Source organism: Dioszegia hungarica (assembly GCF_025882075.1).
Source record: "Dioszegia hungarica strain PDD-24b-2 chromosome Unknown MKK02contig_8, whole genome shotgun sequence".
NCBI lineage: Eukaryota > Fungi > Basidiomycota > Tremellomycetes > Tremellales > Bulleribasidiaceae > Dioszegia > Dioszegia hungarica.
The window spans coordinates 4,756,477-4,770,419 of record NW_026515770.1 but is presented as its reverse complement, the minus strand read 5'-3'; the positions used below and the strand labels follow the sequence as shown (position 1 = coordinate 4,770,419).

At 57.8% G+C, this 13,943-nt stretch overlaps 7 protein-coding genes across 7 annotated transcripts; 4 read left to right on the top strand and 3 right to left on the bottom strand.

Annotated features, from left to right (window-relative positions):
* Window positions 1-8: 8 nt before the first annotated feature.
* On the top strand, window positions 9-974 carry MKK02DRAFT_45575 (putative NAD(P)-binding-domain-containing protein; the record flags this gene model as incomplete). Its single annotated transcript, XM_053093495.1, has 3 exons — window positions 9-44; window positions 101-918; window positions 965-974. 3 exons carry the CDS (start codon window positions 9-11, stop codon window positions 972-974), a joined length of 864 nt encoding a protein of 287 aa, XP_052946644.1.
* A 194-nt stretch (window positions 975-1,168) lies between these two features.
* Window positions 1,169-2,833, bottom strand: MKK02DRAFT_24738 (nicotinate-nucleotide adenylyltransferase; the record flags this gene model as incomplete). Its single annotated transcript, XM_053086926.1, has 5 exons — window positions 1,169-1,253; window positions 1,304-1,494; window positions 1,546-1,849; window positions 1,896-2,040; window positions 2,095-2,833. Coding segments are annotated over 5 exons (1,464 nt in total), but the record flags the coding sequence as incomplete, so codon positions are not given.
* A 916-nt stretch (window positions 2,834-3,749) lies between these two features.
* Window positions 3,750-4,391, top strand: MKK02DRAFT_45573 (putative Brt1; the record flags this gene model as incomplete). The annotated part of the gene is made up of 5 exons (XM_053093494.1): window positions 3,750-3,800; window positions 3,852-3,938; window positions 4,005-4,034; window positions 4,091-4,195; window positions 4,278-4,391. 5 exons carry the CDS (start codon window positions 3,750-3,752, stop codon window positions 4,389-4,391), a joined length of 387 nt encoding a protein of 128 aa, XP_052946642.1.
* A 409-nt stretch (window positions 4,392-4,800) lies between these two features.
* Window positions 4,801-6,963, top strand: MKK02DRAFT_26570 (putative splicing factor; the record flags this gene model as incomplete). Its single annotated transcript, XM_053087219.1, has 6 exons — window positions 4,801-5,212; window positions 5,327-5,470; window positions 5,518-5,798; window positions 5,844-6,122; window positions 6,170-6,703; window positions 6,859-6,963. Coding segments are annotated over 6 exons (1,755 nt in total), but the record flags the coding sequence as incomplete, so codon positions are not given.
* Window positions 6,964-7,141: 178 nt separating this feature from the next.
* On the bottom strand, window positions 7,142-8,673 carry MKK02DRAFT_25136 (uncharacterized protein; the record flags this gene model as incomplete). Its single annotated transcript, XM_053086992.1, has 9 exons — window positions 7,142-7,428; window positions 7,482-7,596; window positions 7,655-7,770; window positions 7,826-7,998; window positions 8,049-8,168; window positions 8,222-8,292; window positions 8,343-8,379; window positions 8,433-8,449; window positions 8,500-8,673. 9 exons carry the CDS (start codon window positions 8,671-8,673, stop codon window positions 7,142-7,144), a joined length of 1,110 nt encoding a protein of 369 aa, XP_052946640.1.
* Window positions 8,674-9,146: 473 nt separating this feature from the next.
* On the bottom strand, window positions 9,147-11,631 carry MKK02DRAFT_45570 (uncharacterized protein; the record flags this gene model as incomplete). The annotated part of the gene is made up of 4 exons (XM_053093493.1): window positions 9,147-9,231; window positions 9,294-11,323; window positions 11,366-11,410; window positions 11,455-11,631. The coding sequence occupies 4 exons, from the start codon at window positions 11,629-11,631 to the stop codon at window positions 9,147-9,149; spliced, it is 2,337 nt and encodes a 778-aa protein (XP_052946639.1).
* A 1,160-nt stretch (window positions 11,632-12,791) lies between these two features.
* On the top strand, window positions 12,792-13,617 carry MKK02DRAFT_45569 (uncharacterized protein; the record flags this gene model as incomplete). The annotated part of the gene is made up of 4 exons (XM_053093492.1): window positions 12,792-13,166; window positions 13,227-13,297; window positions 13,356-13,498; window positions 13,550-13,617. The coding sequence occupies 4 exons, from the start codon at window positions 12,792-12,794 to the stop codon at window positions 13,615-13,617; spliced, it is 657 nt and encodes a 218-aa protein (XP_052946638.1).
* Between the last annotated feature and the right edge of the window lie 326 nt (window positions 13,618-13,943).

Sequence of the window (13,943 nt, the reverse complement as noted above, 5' to 3'; positions counted from 1 at the left end):
GAATCAAGATGGGTATAGCTGAAGCTGCTCCACCTCCCGAGGAGGTAGGTCATAATCTTTATGGCACTTTGATAGAAGACACGCCGAGCTGACTACACAGTACCCTCCCATCGTCAAAGGCGCCTCCCTCCTCATCGCCTATCAACTCAAGAATCGCCGTGTGCTCCTTATCGGCGGCGGAGTCGTAGCTTCTGGGCGTCTCTTCTTCCTCCTCGAGTCTGGTGCCCACGTCACTATCGTCGCCCCCTCCCCTCTTGAGCCCTCCATCGCTCACCGCCTTACCACCAATGCCGACGACATCACATGGCACGACCGGGACTATACGGGTCGATCCGACCCCATCATCGTCGATGACTTTGTCATGGTCCTCACTGCCATCGACAACAATCCACTCAGTCGGGAAGTCTGCTATATGGCACGGGAGAAACATATCCCGGTGAACGTAGCGGATGTCCCGCCAGAGTGCGACTTTTACTTTGGGGCGCAACTCAGGAGGGGACCGCTGCAGGTCATGGTGTCCACGCAGGGACAAGGACCGAAGATCGGGGCGATGGTGCGGGATAGAGTCATTGCAGCGCTGCCGGAAAATGTCGAGGAGGCTATCGCGGGTGTAGGGGAACTACGAGGGGAGTTGAGGAAGCGGGCGCCCGGAGTGGGCGGCGAGCTGGGACAGCAGCGGATGGCGTGGATGATTGGGATGTGCGACTCGTGGAGTCTGGATCTGATGGGTGACTTCAGGTCAGAAGCGCTCAGGAACAGGGTGCTGGAGGAGGGATGGGAGAAGGGGAAGAAGGTGGTCGGACCGAACGATGTGGGACAGTGCCCGTCGCTTTGGGCAGAGAGGGTGATAGGGGAGTACTGCAGCCGGCTCGGGGGATGGGCGACTGTATGCGGGTTCTTGGGAGGAATCACGGTCGGGTCTGTTGTAGCTGTACAATATCTGCAGCGTAGATGACTCTCATAGATACTCATAAGTTGTAGACACGAAGTCATAGATACCGCCCCCAGCTCTGAGATTGCAACATACGAATTGTGCGACCAGCTTCTACTCAGATCCTCTCTACCACAGTTCACTATCTACAGCGTGTATGAATCTCTCTGGATGGCTACAAGTTGTAGGCACACAACCATAGAGATACATGCCCTAGCTCTGAGATCTACAATATAATCACGGCGCGATCGTCTTCGCGTCAGATCCTCTATATAATTTATTGTCGTAGATGTACTGAATGACACTATTTGGCAACAGGTACCTGAGTTTTATGAGCTCAGTCCTCCGATGAGATCGAAGCCGGAAACTCACTTGATGCTCATCCCTCTCCGCACAAACAGCCTGACTTTCGTAGAAGAGATATCGTTGTAGATAAGCTGCTTGATGACAATCACATTCCGGCGGTGGTGGTACAGGATGTCGTGAGAGAGGAGGAACGCCCAGACATCGGATCCGGCGCGCTCGACGATCAAGCAGCCAAAGCGGCCGAGAATGATATGTAGCTGCAATGTCAGCTGGCTTGTTCCATTACAGTCAGGTCACAGCCCACTCACATCTGGCTCACTCCACACACCGGGCTCGCCAAAGCTCTCTATCAGATCCCCTCCAGCCAGCAGCATCACCTTGATCCTTCTCCGCTTCCCATCACTCATGACCAGTCCGCCACCCATCACGCCGTCTGCCGAGTTGAGTAGCTCATCAAAGTGTTCGAGGACGACCGCGGTACGCTGGTACTCTGCCTGTCCAGCCTCCCAAGGGTCGACCATCAACCAGGTAGAGGTGTGCTCGACGGCGAGCTCGCACATTCGGACGCGGTGGATCGCTGGGGCGAGACCGGACTTCTTGTACTTCGAGGACCTGCTTGATCAGCAGAGATACGGAGTCGCGCTAGCCAGTCACTTACACTGGAGAATAGTACCCGCCCATGATCTCGTATGTCTGGGACTCAACCACTTCGTCTTTGGCCATCTCGAACATTCGCAAGTGCAGATATGTCGGCGGTGAGAATGAGCCGCATGCAACGATAACGATGGGGATCTTCGTCTCGTCTGTAACATATCAGCGTGAGTCCTCTCCTTCCGGACGTTTGAGGAGAAACTCACCTTTCATGCTTGTCCGAAGTCTGTGTCTTGGGAAGACATAGTCCTTCATCCCGCTGAGATAGTCCTCCGTCCCTCCCTCGCCTTGTGGGGCCGACTCGTCCAGATCCGCCTCTCCGTCATTCAGTCCATTCAACGCATCCCACCCAGACTCCCTATCCCTGGTCTGCGTATTCCGCCTCGCACTAGGCCCAGCGTGACCCTTGACCAACCCATCATCCCGCCCCAGCCCCGCTTCTCGTATATCATCTTCACCTGCCTCCGCATCCACGGCGTCCGCCGTCTGTCCCAGACTGGGCTGAAGCTCCGACTCGTCCGCCTCCGTCAAGGGGGGTGAATCCAATCCATGACTCGAGAGCGGTGGAGTGGGGTTTCTCGATATGGGGATGGCAACGTCCTTGTGCGGATCGCCAAAGAGGTAGCCGGACAAGAGCCGCTTCGAGCGCGACTTGGACAGGTGCTCATCCTCGGCGGTGAGAATGCGCTCGTGCCCTGCTCGGCGCTCGGGCCCACCGCCTTCCGACTCGGATGATGCGTGCTGCGAGGCGATTCCGTTTGGCCGAGAAGGACCAGGGATTGAGTCAGCCGTCTGACGCGTGCCGGTGAGGGGTTGTCCGCCTGGAGCCGGATGTGGTACGGCCGCTTCTGGAGCTGCGTGTAGGGCGTGGATGGAAGAGTCAAGGGAGAGAGGTTCGGGATCAGGCTGCTCGGAGGCAGTACCTGCGAATGGCGGGCTACGGAGTCAGCAAGTGCATGCTGTGGCTCGTACAGGAGACCTGCGAAGCGTGGAAAAGATACATACGAGTCATTGTGGAAGCTGTGAAGACCCATAGCAGGGAGCACGGGGGCTACCCGCTTGTTGAAACCGTTGGGGACCGCCATTTTGAGCTCTCAAAGCGTTGGAAGCGGGGATACGAGCTTAAAATTGACGCGGCAGCTTTCCGACCGGTACGTTGAAGATCACTGGCTGTGCGAAGGTGTGAATAAGCTGATCAACAACACTTGAACAAGGAGAGAGAAAAGCAAGAGGAAAGAGAGACTACGTTTGTATCCGGATAGATCTCGGCCGATAACAAGAGCCCGAGCGAGTAGAATCACAGTTACCGCAAGGAGCAATTCGCTAACATTCCTTGTCCCCCATCCTGCGCTCACAGCATGCATGTCGAGTCAGAGGACCGTTGCAGCCTCCCTAAGACCACTCAGTGAGGCCAAGAGGTACTCAATCAGGTCTGGCGCGGGGCCATAGAAGTGTCATCTGCAGTCTTGGCCCCGTTCAATCAAAGCTGGAGGCGGATCTCGCGGGGTCTCCAAGAGTGCAAGAGTCCTGCCAGGCGCGAAGCGCTCTGTGGCCATTGTGGGATGAGCATGATCGACCATTGATCCACGAATCTACGGCACCGCATCTCTCTCTTCCCTGCGGGTATATTGCTGTTGCATTGCGTTGCTGCCGCAGAAGCCTGCTCGTTGAGAAACGAGACCCGCTCGATATGGCCGGTCCCCCCACTCTCTCCCCCACCTTGTCGGCAGCGCGCGGCTGATTCCGCCGTTAGACTAGATTTCCCCGAGGCTTCGAGGGTCTTCTATTCGCGTCTCCCATCGTCCTTCATCCCATCATCTCCGCAAACATTTACCTCTTCCTCTAGACCATAATAGACACAATGCCAGCTGAGTACATCCTCACCAAGGACGCCCCGGCGCCTCTTCCTATCGTACGTCCTCCTTTGCGCACGATAAGGGGGAACCTGGGCTGATGGGCACAGTACTCCCAAGCCGTCCGAGCTGGGAATTATGTTTACACCTCCGGATCGGTCGGTATGACGAAGGAGATGAAGATGGTCGAGGGCACTGTGAGTCCATATACCTGGGATCGGGTACCGACCGTTCATTGATAAGCCTGTACTGATGGCCATCAGGTCCAGGACCGTACCCGTCAGGTCATTCAGGTATGGTCCAAGACTGCAGCAATCCAACGTGTCCCAGAGCTGTGCTGATAACAAAGAATCTCGAGGCCGTCCTCAAAGGCGCGGGCATGACACTCGCCAACGTCGTCAAGGCCAACATCTACCTCTCCAACCTCTCTCGCGACTTTGACGCTATCAACGAGGTGTGTTTGTGACTTCCCATTTGCTAGCTCGGACTGCGCTCTTAGATAACAAGTTCTGCTGACTCAGAGCTAACAAGCACAGGTGTACAAGGAGATGATGCCCGACCCGAAGCCCGCGCGGACTTGCGTCGGTGTCGCCCAGCTCCCCGCTGGCGGAACCGACGTCGAGATTGAATTTGTCGCATACGACGGATAAGCCCTGCGATGACCCTCTTGTAGATCCACTCTAAACAAAAATATCAGACTCTATGCATGGCATCACTCGGAAATCGCGCTTCTCCCTGATGATAAAGGAGGTTGCCACTAGGCATTTAACGCCGATAACGCCGCCCGCGTCGGTTGCAACGTTCCGTAAGGGTTGTTTTCGAGATGGTGCATGAGATGCAGCTTCAAAGGTGTATCTGTATACGGTACTCATAGCATCAGCAACATGGAGCCAGGATTCAGTGAGTCGTCCATATTCAGGCGGGCTGCCAGCTTGAAACGCTCAAGCTGATTGATAGACGCGCTCGACGGCGCAGCTCCGTCGTACTCAAAATCCCGGTCAGGGGAGGATGACGGTGAGTTGGCGCTGTGCGGCCAAGAGGTATGCAAGCTGACTTTAAGGCCGAGGACACCGCAGTCATCGAGAGCGAGATGGAGACCGCAATGACCGTGGAGAACGGCGACACCACCGAGACGAACGAGATGACCGGCGCGAGCATTCCGGCCGGGACAGGGAACATCGTGGTCACGAGCGGGGGGAGAGGGACTCGTACGGCCGGGACAGGGATGACAGGGGAGGTGGTGGAGGAGGGTACAGGGATGACGGGCGGCGAAGGCGGAGGGAAGACGATGATGGAGGTTATGCGGAGCCGATGGGCGGTCCGCCAGCCAGGCGGATGAGGTACGATGAGGAATCGTTCGCCCAGCCTATGCGCGGAGACTATCAGCCCCGTCGAGACGACAGGGGCGGTGGCGGAGACTGGCGAGGCGGTGGAGGAGGTGGAAGGGGCGGAGGAGGAGGTTACCGCGGTGGTGGGGGAGGAGGCGGAGGCTATGGTGGTGATCGAGGGGGAGGAGGAGGATACGGGGGTGGTGGAGGTGGTGGATATGGCGGCGACAGGGATGGAGGGAGAGGCAGGCCAGAAGGACGGGGTAGGAGGGAAGAGTCACCCAGAGATCCTACCCCTCCAGGCACGGTACCCCTCGAAAGTCGGCATATCGAGAAGTCGCTCTGGGATCTCCGGCCGCCCATGTTCGAGGGATTGGGCGCGATGGAAGCCAAGATGACCGGTAAGCTGACAGGTTGGCGGAATGCCGAAGGCAAGCTGATCCGATAGGGATGTTCTCGTATGGCCCAGGTCGTGTACCTCCCCCTGCCCACCTCGGTATCCCACCTGCACTCATTGCCGGCTCGTTCGCCCCCGGAAACGTCGTCAACTCTGTTCGACAAGCCAAGCGGATCTATATTGGCAACATTACCGATGCGCACACGGAAGAAGTCCTCCGAAACCACTTCACTAAGCTCATGAAGGAGAACAACCTGGCAGCTGGGGCTTTGGGGGGTGACATCGTCCAGGAAGTTGGTATTGACGAGGAGAAGCGATTTGCATTCATCGAAGTGAATTGTTCCGTTCGAGATCGTCGTCACCGTGCTGATGATCAGTTCCGGACACCCGACGAAGCTACAGGAGCGATGCAATTCGACGGCGAAACGATTGCCGATGTCAAAATCACTGTCAAGCCGCCAAAGGACTATATCGGGATCGATACTGCGCTCGGCACCATGGCGGGAGGTGTAGGAATGACGGTCTCGGAAAGCCCGAACAAACTCTTCATCGGCGGTCTTCCCACATACCTGAACGACGAGCAGGTGATGGAGCTCATGAAGAGCTTTGGGGAGTTGAAGAGCTTCAATCTGGTCAAGGACGGTACTGCGTCCAAGGTCAGTTTGCTTGCTTGCTCGTCGTCAGGCTCACAGCTGACGTGCAGGGCTTTGCCTTTGCCGAATACGTTGACACCCCTACCACCGACATGGCCATCGCCGGTCTCCACAACTTCCAGCTCGGCGATCGTACTCTCGTCGTCCAGCGGGCCGAGATGGGCCGCAACACCGGTGCCTCCGGGATGGGCATGGTCGCGCATGCGATTCTCGCCCAGGCTTCCAACCCCGAAGCCGCCGGTCCCACCTCCCGCGTCATGCTCCTCCTCAACATGGTCACTTCCGACGAACTGTATGACGACCAGGACTACCAAGATATCCTCGAAGACATCAACGAGGAGTGCGGCAAGTACGGCGAGATCGAGGGCGTGCGCGTGCCGAGGCCGGTACCGAAGGACAAGACGTGGAGTGCCAATGATAGTGCGGCGCAGACGGAGGCGAGGGCAAAGAGGATCGACGAACATCATGGTGTGGGCAGAGTGTATGTGCTGTACAAGGAAGTGGCCAGTGCTGGGAAGGCAATGAAGGCGTTGGGCGGGAGACAGTTTGCGGGGCGGACGATTCTGACGGCAAGTGTGCCAGAGGTAAGCTATGGTTTCCAGAATTAAGTCACCCATCAAAGAGGAAATTAGCTGATCTTGTCTAGGAAGAATTCGCTGCAGAGCCGGATCAACCGGCGCCTCCGCCCGAGATCGAAAATGGCAATGCCAACGGCGACGACGTCAAGCCGGATGTCAAGGAAGAGGCGGCGGCCCCACCACCACCGGCACGTGAACCAACAAAAGAAGAAATGGACAAGGCAGCGGCGGATGCGCTGAATGACATCATGGGTGGGTTGGTGTAGTGAAGCAGCGTGGGCAAGCGTAGAAGCCTACTTTGTAGAAAAAATGCAGAAGCACAGTGTCACTCAATCACTGCACGCAACGAGCTCGAGTACGTGACCTGGACGAGTACCTCTCAGTTTGGCCAATAGCTCGCCCTCGACAATGATTCCGATGCATGCCCATCTAGCTCGACACTCTTCACTCCTTATCAGTCCCCAGATACCCCTGAGCCGGCACATGCACCTTGTCAGCCGGGATACTCTCATCCTCCGCTTCTTCCTCCGCAATCAACCTCTCCGCCTCCAGGGCCGCCATACATCCCGAGCCGGCCGACGTGATGGCCTGACGATACTTCTTGTCCTGTACGTCTCCGGCCGCAAAGACACCCTTGATCGATGTCTGGGCGGTACCTGGGACGGTGAGGACGTAGCCGTCGGCGTCGAGCTGGATTTGGGACTTGACGAGGGCGGTAGCGGGCTCGTGGCCTGATCATCAGCTTCGAGATGGGGAGGAGGAAACAGGGGAGAAGGGAACGTACCGATAGCGTAGAAGAGTCCGTTCACGGCAAGATCCTCCTCTTCACCAGTCTTGATATCCTTGATCGCCAGGGCGTTCAAGAGGTCACCGTCACCCTTGCACTCGGTAGCTACGGTCTGAACATGTCAGCTTGGTTCGATGGCACTCCAGAAGGACCTGCAAGAGGAAGCTCACGTTCCACAGGACAGTGACTTTGGGGTGGTTTGTCAGGCGCTTGGCCATAATCTTACTTGCGCGCAATTCGTTCCGGCGGACCAGGACGTAGACGTGCGAAGCGTATTTTGTGAGGTCTATTCGTCAGCCATCGAATTAAACACGTCGCACGCAGTCGAGCCCAAAACTTACATGTCGCTTCTTCAGCCGCAGAGTCACCACCACCGATGACAGCAAGAGGCTTGTTCCTGAAAATAGGTACAGCTCCATCGCAGACCGCACAAGCCGAGATACCGGATTGCCAGTAAGTCTCTTCTCCGGGAAGGTACAGCCGCTTAGCTGAAGCGCCGGTCGCAATGATGATGCTATTCATGTCAGCTTGGCCAGACCGGAACCGGAGGCTTGAACAGCTCACGTATCGGCAGTCATGAACTCGGCGTCCTCCTCCTCGCCCTCTGTCCAGTACTTGAACGGCCGTTGTGAGAAGTCCACCTTTGCAATGGTCTCGGTGATGATCTTGGTACCGAATCGCTCACTACCTTGGTCAGCTCTTCGCTTCCCCTCGCAGAGCGGCTTGCGATAACTCACGATTGTGCGCGGAACTTGTCCATCATTTCGGGGCCGGTGACACCGTCTGGGAACCCGGGGAAGTTCTCGACCTGTTGTTTCAGCTGAGAGCGCTCCCTGGAGTGCGATTTAATCAGCTTACGTCGGTCGTAGTCGTCAATTGGCCTCCGGGCGCGAAACTATTGCTTGGTCAGCGCTCGCTTTCTATTGTAACTGCTTTCATCCGACGTACCCGTTAGCGAGCATGCCCTGTATCGCTGTCAGCTTTCCCATGCTTGGACAAGGCTTCTTTAGCTCACCTCGTACAACACCGGTTCCAGGTTTGCCCTCGCCAGATAAATAGCCGCCGTGTGCCCAGCGGGCCCACTTCCAATAATGACGACCTGCGAGTGCATCCTCTTGCTCTTCTCCCCGCCCGCCTTGGGCTCGTGCACCTCAACATCGGCACTGTGGCCATTCGGGACAGGCGCCATTATCGACTGTTTGTTGTCGGTAGAAGAAGAAGGGAAGGGGATAGCGGTGGTCCGGCTAGAACTTGGGGGAGGGGGCGGAGGCGGAGGTGTCGAATTCGAATGCACGAAACGACGCAAGGGTGTTCGAAGCGCTGATGGATTGGCTAGCCGTTGGCGGGCTAGACGTAGGACCGGAGTACGGAGAGACAGGGTGGATATTGTTCAAGATGAGATGGAGATGCAAGAGGAGGAAAGAATTGTTAAGCGGTCTTGAACAGCTTGAGCTTGGGTCAGTTTGCCGGATGGAGCTGACGAGAAAGTGATGACTAATTGGGTTTGTAACCTGTTCGCCGCTGTTCCAAGGCCTTCCATCTGTTCACGCGTTCACGTTCACCGGTTCACCTTCCACTCTGCTGATGAACAAACAAGTAGGACAGGATAGCAAGATTGCTATTAGATGCTTCCAAGACCAAAGCTAACCTGCAGGCATACAACTAGTCCCTAGAGCTCAAGGCCGCAAATACTTTGACGGTCTCTTCTGGCTCCTTTTCCGCTTCTTCGACCGAAGTCCATGTCCATCTGCTACCATCAGCTGACGGCTCCCTGTCGAGAAGAGAGGTGGAGAGAGGGTACTCACTTACTCATAAGGCGCAGTGGCAGGAGCCATCATAACCTTCTGCTCCCTCTTCAAGTTTCGGACTGTCAAGCGACCAGCGAGAGCCTGGACGTCATCGACCTGCACGTCACCCTCGACGACCTTGACCTTCTTGGCCGACTCGATAGGCGCGGGGGCATCCTCGGCGAGCTTGGGAGCCTTGGGCTTGGGCTTGGAGGCGGCGGAGGATGCGGCGGGAGCGGATGAGTGGGAAGCGTGCGCGGAAGGTGCGACGGCAGGGAGGGCGGCAGCGGGGTCGGCAAAGGCAAAGATCTCGCCAGAGCCATGGGTGGAAGATAGGGTGTCGTCGCAGTCACCGTCGTCCTCCATGTGCTCCCGCTTGCTCTTGCCGGCGTGGACGGGCTCGGCGTCCTCCGAGTCATCCTTGCTCTGAACCGAGGCGTTGGCAGGGGTGAAGATCAAGGTGACGTTGTTGCCAGCGTTGGAGGATGCGGGGGCGGACTTGGCGTGCGAGACGACGGCGGAGGCAGAGGGGACGGCAGCAGAGTGCGAAACTGCAAAGGCGGTGACGAGTGCCTCGGCCGCAGAGGAAATGGCAGGAGTGGGGATGACAGAGGGCATGTCCGAGGGAAGAGCCGAGACGACCGCGGAGGGCTCGACCGACTCGGTGGGGAGGGCAGCTGCAGCAGTTGCCCAGTCCTCGGTGGCAGTGGGAAGCGCCTCGTCCTCGACGCCCGACTCTAGCGGCTCGGCGGTGGCTTCCGGCTCGAGCGCGGCGTCTGTGGGGGTGGGCAGGGCAGACGCGAGCGCCGGGTCGGTGGGTGTAGGCAATGCCATGACGCCGACGTCCGAAAGGGAGGCGGTGGGGGCGTCAAGGCTGGCCGAGACCGATACGGAAGGGAGAGCCGATGCTGAGGCGGTGGCAGAGGCGACCGCACTAGACACCGACGAAGCGATCCAGTCGGTAGGCATGGGGCCTTCGCTCGAGACCGAGTCCGGGACCTTGGACAGGAGCTGCTGGTTGGTCTCCGAGGGTGTCCAGTTGGGCTTGACCGCGCCGGTCTCGGGATCAAAGAGGAAGATCTGGGACCGCTCGTCCTCGGGCTCCTCGCACGGCTCGACCGTCATTGGCTCGGGGGCATTGGGGGAGGGGTCAAAGGTGGCGCAGAAGGGCTCGACCGCGGCCGACTCGGCGACAAAGACGGGGACCTTGAGGTTGACCTTGATCATGTCCCCTTCCTTGGGCTCACCGCCGGCCTCGGTAGAGTTGAGGGGAACGAGGAAGACCTGGGTGCGGACGGACGACGAAGCGTTGAGGACGAAGGTCGAGTTCTCGTTGGTACCGTTGGAGGTGGAGAGGACGAGGGAGGCAAGGCGGGTAGCCGTAGAGTTGAAGACGGGGGAGGTGATGTCGATGTAGCCCGGTGCACCGCCCATCTCATCCGCGACCGACCGCTTCGAGTTGGGCTGAGCAAGCAGAGGAGCACCGTGCTTGCCCGCCTCGCCCACCCCAGTGTCCTTGGCCGCCTCGTCCCCAATCACCTTGACCTTCCCGCCCTGCTTGATCATGTTGATCGCCGCCTCGTCGCTCTTCTTGAAGAGGTACGCCGGGCCGGGAAGGTTGCGCTTCTTCTCTCCCGGCCGAGCGACGGTGAACATGGCGTGCTTGACGGCGTTCTCGACCTCGGCCTTCTGCTCCGGAGTAAGGTTGTCGACCGCACTCTTGGCCGCTGCCATCTGGTCATCCGTGACACCGGCGTCCTTGGCGGCGGCCTCGAGACCGGCGAGATCCGAGTCCCGAGCGGCGAGGCGGTTGGTAGCCTCGCCAGAGCCGATGATGAGCCGAGCGGCGAGGTCGAGAAGACGATCGTCCCGCTCCCGAAGACCAGTGGCGATCTCGATGTTGAGGAGGGGGTCGGCCGGGACCTCGTGCGAGCCGGAGCCGATCACGATGACGGGCTCGGTACGCTGCATGTGGGCCTTGAGGTGACGACGGAGGACTTCCTGCTGCTCCGGAGCGAGAGCGCGAGTGTTGATGTCGAGGAGGGTGCCGTGCTGGAGATCAGCCAAGTACACAAGGAATGCGAGAGTACTTACCCCGTTGTGGTGCTCGCCGTCACCGGTGAGGTCAACATTGATGAGCTGACTGTCAGCTAAATCCTTTTGCAGACAGTGGATACACTCACGTAGTTGTCAGTCGCCTGCCTCCAGGGCCCACGAGCGCCGAGCTTGCCCTTCCATGCCCGCTTGCTGACCGATCCATCGCGAGCCTCTGGCTTGTGCACGTTGGGAAGAACCGCCGCGGATGAGATAGCCGCCGAACCGAGGAGGACAGCGATGGAGGTAGACTTGATGTGGACCATTGTGTTTAGGATTTGGTTGGTAGAGAAGAGAGGGGTAGAAGAAGAGGATGTCCTGGTGAGGGGCGGTTAAGGTGAAGGTAGTTGATTATAAGGTCGGACCTGCCGAAAGAGTGTGGGTTGACGTCGAGTCAAGTGGGTTCGCTTGCACTGCAAGGAATAGAGGGGTGGATCACCAGGAGTCCTAGGGAGTGGAGAAGAGAGGATTGAAGGGAAGAGGTGGTTTGACTGGAGAGTGAAGAAGAGGGGAGAAGGGTAGGTAGCATCCTGTTTTATGTGATGGCCTCGGGCTGCGCGATGCCGATCGTCCAGGGCGGTTCCGGACTGCAGTTTGCTTGTTTACCTGTCTCGGACGGCAGTGAAAGCACTGGGCAGCGAGAGACATGATGACTCGGCGCCTGAGAGAGCTGAGCAAAGCTAGATGTCATGCGGATGGTAAGTGAGTCAACATTAAGTCTGTGCCTGCCTGGTTCCAGACCGGTCAATCAGTCCGGATTAACGTTTCACCTTCAGCGGAATGCTCGATTACGGATCATCTTCTCCGCATTCATTGTCAGGCCAATGATGTCATTGACGTGTGATCTGCAGTCGCTGGAGAGGACGTGCTGATGCCAGCTGTGGAATGCGCCGGAGAACGCACCACCGTCTTTGGTCCGACCCGGTCTCAGATGAACGTTAACGTCGACGTCGACGCGCCGAGCCGGCCGAGGGGGCAATGTCGCTTCGCAGATCTTCCGAGGCTTCGCACAAGTCCTCTTCGATTCCAGCAAATTCCAGCGGCGTATGAAGAAGTCACCCTCGTCAGCTGCCAGCAGATAGACAACCTTGCTTTGCGATCACACGCGGCTGCAGCTTCCGCTCCGCGGAGACTCTTTGCGGAGGAATGTGTCACTAGATTTCAGGCACCAGGCACGCGGCGCTAAAAGTTTAAATATCCGAAGCCTCTGTCCCTTTGGATCATCACCTAGGCACTAGTCGCTTTCCACGTTTCACCTGACCCTCCTTCTCCTCCTCCTCCCCACCCCACCCTACTGCAACTCCACATCGCGCACACAAGATCAAACGAGGGTACTCGCCCGTCTTCAACGATGCGATCCACCCTATATACTCAATCACAATACCTCTAGGGCTCTGCGAGCCTTTGACCTGGTAATGGGGCAATCATGCCAGACGCGGACATCCCTCTCCTGCCATACAGGTCTCCCTCATCAGCCACCTCACCACCCCGCCCTCTTCCTGTCCGCACCTCCGCCCCTTCTTCCCCTGTCGATGTGGTCAACGCTGTCGCTGGCCCGTCCAAACCGCCCCGCGTGGTGCTCGCCCAGCCTATCAGTCCTCGCGCGACCCGGCGGACATCGCGCTCTCCGGGAGTGGAAGAGATCCAGCTCTCGCCTCTTGGAGCTTCGGGCAAGGGCAAAGCAAAGAGCCCTGTACCTGATACCAGAGAGATATGGGATCTCGATGATCCCTTTGGGAAGGATATCAGCGGGGAGATGGACACGCCTGGGTGGGACGGGAAGGGCGTCGGAATCGTGGGAGTGAGTCGTCGAACTCTACTTCACGGCTGATCACATGATACTACTGAAGCTGACGTGTAGCCTGGAGATGGTTCTGGTCCACATCGACAGCACATGCCGGTCCGACCAGCTCTCATCAACACTCAACAACCGTAAGTTCGCCTCTTCTTCACCACCTCGGCCTCACCTACCCTCCGCTGACGGTTCTAGATCTCGTCAACCCTCCATGTCCCCTTCGTCCAAGATCAAGCCACATATCCCGATTCAACTCCGTCCCGAAAGATCGACCATGCTGGGCTGCCTCGATGGTCCTACGCCCAAAAACCCAGACGATAGTACATGGAGATGGCTGGGTGAGTTTTCATACTCAACGTTCAGATCAGTATCAATGGCTTACAGTACAGGCGAACACTGCGTCGGGCTGGCGCTCTGCCAATGCTTTCCCTGTGGCAAGAATGCCCCGAATTATTGACTGTGTCCAAGGCTCCTTCCTATACGACCACCGAGCATTACGCGGCTCGCTGTGATAGTATGATGAAAATGTAGATGATATAGATAGATTAGATGTGAAGGGGATGTTGCATATCACGCATAGCGGTGTACACCACTTGTTCTCGAGTCGTCATTCGTCGTAGAAGCTCTCTCGCTCGCAGGGTGTAAGCCGAAAATGAGTTTTGCATGCCCAAACCAGACAAACATCTACCCAGGTCCTCGCTGACCCGAGTCCCCTCGCGCCACCCCTCACTCAAGGAGCGCGCGCCCACTACCTCAACACACCCCCTTTGCCCTCCTAAATCC